Source organism: Melitaea cinxia, chromosome 16 (assembly GCF_905220565.1).
Source record: "Melitaea cinxia chromosome 16, ilMelCinx1.1, whole genome shotgun sequence".
NCBI classification, from domain to species: Eukaryota; Metazoa; Arthropoda; class Insecta; order Lepidoptera; family Nymphalidae; genus Melitaea; species Melitaea cinxia.
This window is the reverse complement of record NC_059409.1, coordinates 15808857-15812602: the sequence shown is the minus strand read 5'-3', so window position 1 is coordinate 15812602 and position 3746 is coordinate 15808857. Positions and strand designations below refer to the sequence as shown.

The 3746-nt window shown below is 35.2% G+C and overlaps 1 protein-coding gene across 1 annotated transcript; it reads right to left on the bottom strand.

The window, feature by feature from the left end:
- Window positions 1-1391: 1391 nt before the first annotated feature.
- On the bottom strand, window positions 1392-2474 carry LOC123660986. The gene has a single exon (XM_045596001.1). It carries the CDS (start codon window positions 2472-2474, stop codon window positions 1392-1394), a length of 1083 nt encoding a protein of 360 aa, XP_045451957.1.
- Window positions 2475-3746: the final 1272 nt, after the last annotated feature.

Genomic DNA, 3746 nt, shown 5'->3' with positions numbered 1-3746 from the left:
TATGTATGTCTTAGGTTCATGTTTTTCATGACTGATAATATTATTATCTTCGTATACAGAAGAAAACTGAGCAGCAAACAAGTTTGAAATGTCCCTCTTATTTTCGGCTATCAAATCACCTAATATCATTGTGTTTGGATATGAACTATTTCTATTGCGTGTATTTTTTATGTGAGTCCAAAAATATTTAGGGTTTTTAGAAATGGCGTCCTCGACAGATTCTATGTAATTGTTATAGCATTGTTTTATTAATCTATCACAGTCTTTTTTAAGATATTTGAATTCAATTAAATCGAGAGGATTGTTGTATTTTTTTACTTTAATTCGGTATTTGTTTTTCCTTTTCAAGGCAAAAATTAATTTGTAAGAGAACCAGGCCGGATACAACAATTTTGATTTGTGTTTTTTTGGAACATGAAGCTCGATAATATTTGAAAGTATTTGAAGAAAAAGTTTAAGCATATCATTAACATTGCTAAAAGAGTCCCGAAATTCATATAACCAGTTTATATTATCAAGGGACATTATTATTTTATCATAATCCGCTTTGAAAAAGTTGTATTTGTTCATTGATGAGTTACGAGAGGTAGACGACTTAAGAGAGGTTTTGATACTTACCTCAATATTCAAGGCAGGGTGCAAAGACTCAATTTTACGAATGGGTGACGTGCATTCTTCGACCTTGATGCTGTTATCATTTTTATTATAAAGTACTAAGTCAAGAAATTTATTTTTAATATTTTTTACGTTATTAAATTGAAACAATGAATTGAAGTCCAAAAAATCAATAAACATGTTATTTAGAGCGCTATTATTGCTACTAATACAATTGACAGGATCCGACCAGATTAAATTAGGTAAATTAAAGTCACCAACCATTAAGACAGAACTGTTATCATTTCGAGAGAAAGGTATGGTACTGTTTACTTTGTTAACAAATGTCTCGAGAAGTGACATATTTACGGGAGGTGGCAGATAGACAGTGCACACATATAAAGTCTGTCTACATCTGCCGACCCCCATCTGTATCGAGACCCATAGATCCTCGCAATCGCTTTCCTAATCCAGATGACGACTTGACACGTATTTATTGGAAACCGCTATAAGGACACCGCCACCAGATTTTTTATGCGATGACTTAACACTAGTTTCGCGGTCACGACGATAAATTAAATATCTGCCATCGAAAATTTCAGCATCAAACACATCACCATTCAGCCAGGTTTCGGTAAGCAGTATTATGTCAAAATTATTGTTCAATACCCGGTTTCGCACATCTTGCATATCAGTGTTAATTCCCCTAATATTTTGGTAATAGCAATTTAACACAGTGAATTTTTATACAAAGAGTGTAAAAAAAAATCATCTTACAACATCAATCAAAAATGTAGTTATTTAAGACCTTTAAGTACTTCGGAATTCCTAATGTATATGTAATCAGATTTATCCGATTTGCGCATAAAAATCCTACCATTCTTTACCCATACAAAACGATATCCAAGTTTTTTCGAACACAACCTTGCTTCAGCGTGTAGTGCTTTAACAGCGGGCGTTAGATGTTCGCATATGTACACTGGCTTCTTATCACCACCTATTCCCAGATGACTCGTGTTCAATTTATCTAAGTTGGTTTTTGCTTTCTTATTGAAATCTATCGATGCAGCAAGAAAAGTATCCCGCACACGTGGGCTGCTGAACTTTACCAAAACAGACCTTGGGCGTGGTGAGTCCCTGTTCAATTTCATTACTCGAGTACACGATATTACATCTTTGTTATTTATATCACATTTTATTACGGATGCCACTTGGCCCAACATGGCTACGAGGTCGTCATTTTTAAACTCCGGCACACACTGAACTTCGACATTACAGGCCCGCGACTGCAGTTCCATCAGCGACAATCGCGACTGCAGGTCACTCACGTCAGCACGCAGGGTCTTATTTTCACGTTCCAGATTCATTATCGCCTCAGATTTAAGAGATAGCTCCTGCCTAACATCTTCGTACTTTTGTTCCAGGAATTCGATAGATGTATTGATTGCCGACATATTATTTAATATTTCTTGAAACTTGCATTCGAATTGTTTCATCATGTCTTTACTAAAGCCCTCGAAGACAATTTGGAGCTCTTCGCGCACAATATTGCGGACTTCCTGCATCGAGACATTTGTTGTGATAGTATGGTCGATATTACTGTTAGTCGTTTCATTACATCTGATAGTGACATTTTCATCACAGTCGGAAGTTGCTGTGTGCGCCATGACGTCACACATCGGCTCAATGATGTCTTCTTTATTACGCCGTAGACAAACAGAACAAACCCACTCATTTCTAAAGTCTTCGGTTACTTGTGTATACGGTGTTTTTGACGTACTGATGCACGCATAATGGAACTTTTTTTTACAAGTCTTACATTTAATAATCTCAGCTGAGTTTGACAATCGTTGACAACATTCGAGTCTACCTTTCGGCATGATCTGTCTTTAATTATAAAATGAGGAAACTAAAATAATATTTTTCTTATGTTATTTAAATGAGCTTGGGTTTGAACTTGGATTATGCGATATGCGACTGAAATATGCAACCGATAGGCCAACGCTAGTTAACGTGTAGCGGTGAATTTTTCGAACCAATTGTAACTGTTGTAGTTCGTTAACTGATCAGCAACTTTGAGTTAAACTATTTTTAGGATACCGACATAACAAGTCCTTGTAAAAAACACTCCACCAGCTTCACAATTCAATCGTTTACACTATAAAGTATCTTTTATTTGATTAAATATGAACACATTTAGTGGCAACTTAATACTTCCAAGCACTTTTGGTTGTCTTGAAGATCTTCGGGCAACGATCTCCGACCGCAGCTCAAGACAAAGAATAACAAGGCTCTAATACAGAATCACCAACAAATCGTACAGCACAATAATATTACACAAAATTCACTTGATTTTGTAACTGTTTTACGCGAAATCAGATATTTATACTATTTTAAACAATAAAATTTACGGTGTAGATGTTTACACTGACATGACATTGACGTATATGTAAGTGTATAATTCAACAACATACAACAACAAAAACAGCATAGCCCCTTCCACAAGTAGCCGTTAACCCTATCTGTTTGAAAGATTCGGTATGGGGTGCCACTGAAGCAATAGCTGGCAACGTTCAACCCTTCTAACTCACTTACCAACTTTTAGAAGATGGTTTACGTGGCGTGCCGACTCTTAAATAAACACAAAACTTCTCAACTAATTTTCACTAAATCTTTTTCTAAAACAAAATTTATCCAATAGCACTATTCTTGTACTTAAATTAGCAATATTAACTTTTTGTAAACCTTGCGTGGAACAACAAACATTTTGAAACTTTGTTAAAATATACACTTAAAACAATAGGAATGGTGAAACCAAAAATATTTAAACTACCATTCACGTGGGATTCACAAAATGTTTTGAATTGGCTTTCATCTAAACCCGGTAAAGGTACTCTGTTTGATATAGCTCGGATAATATAGTATTATTGTTAGCATCAGGACGCAATATTCACAATTTAAAAAATCAGATTATATCCTTTACGATAACAAGGAATATATTTGAATCTAAGACAGACACACAGTTACCGTCAATCCGCATGGAAACTTTCTAAAGATAATGATGTAAATGGTTGTCTGGAAGAAATGGCTAATTAGCCATAAGTCCGCCCATTGTACTTCACTGTCTGTAACTATCTTTATGCTTTGTTTGT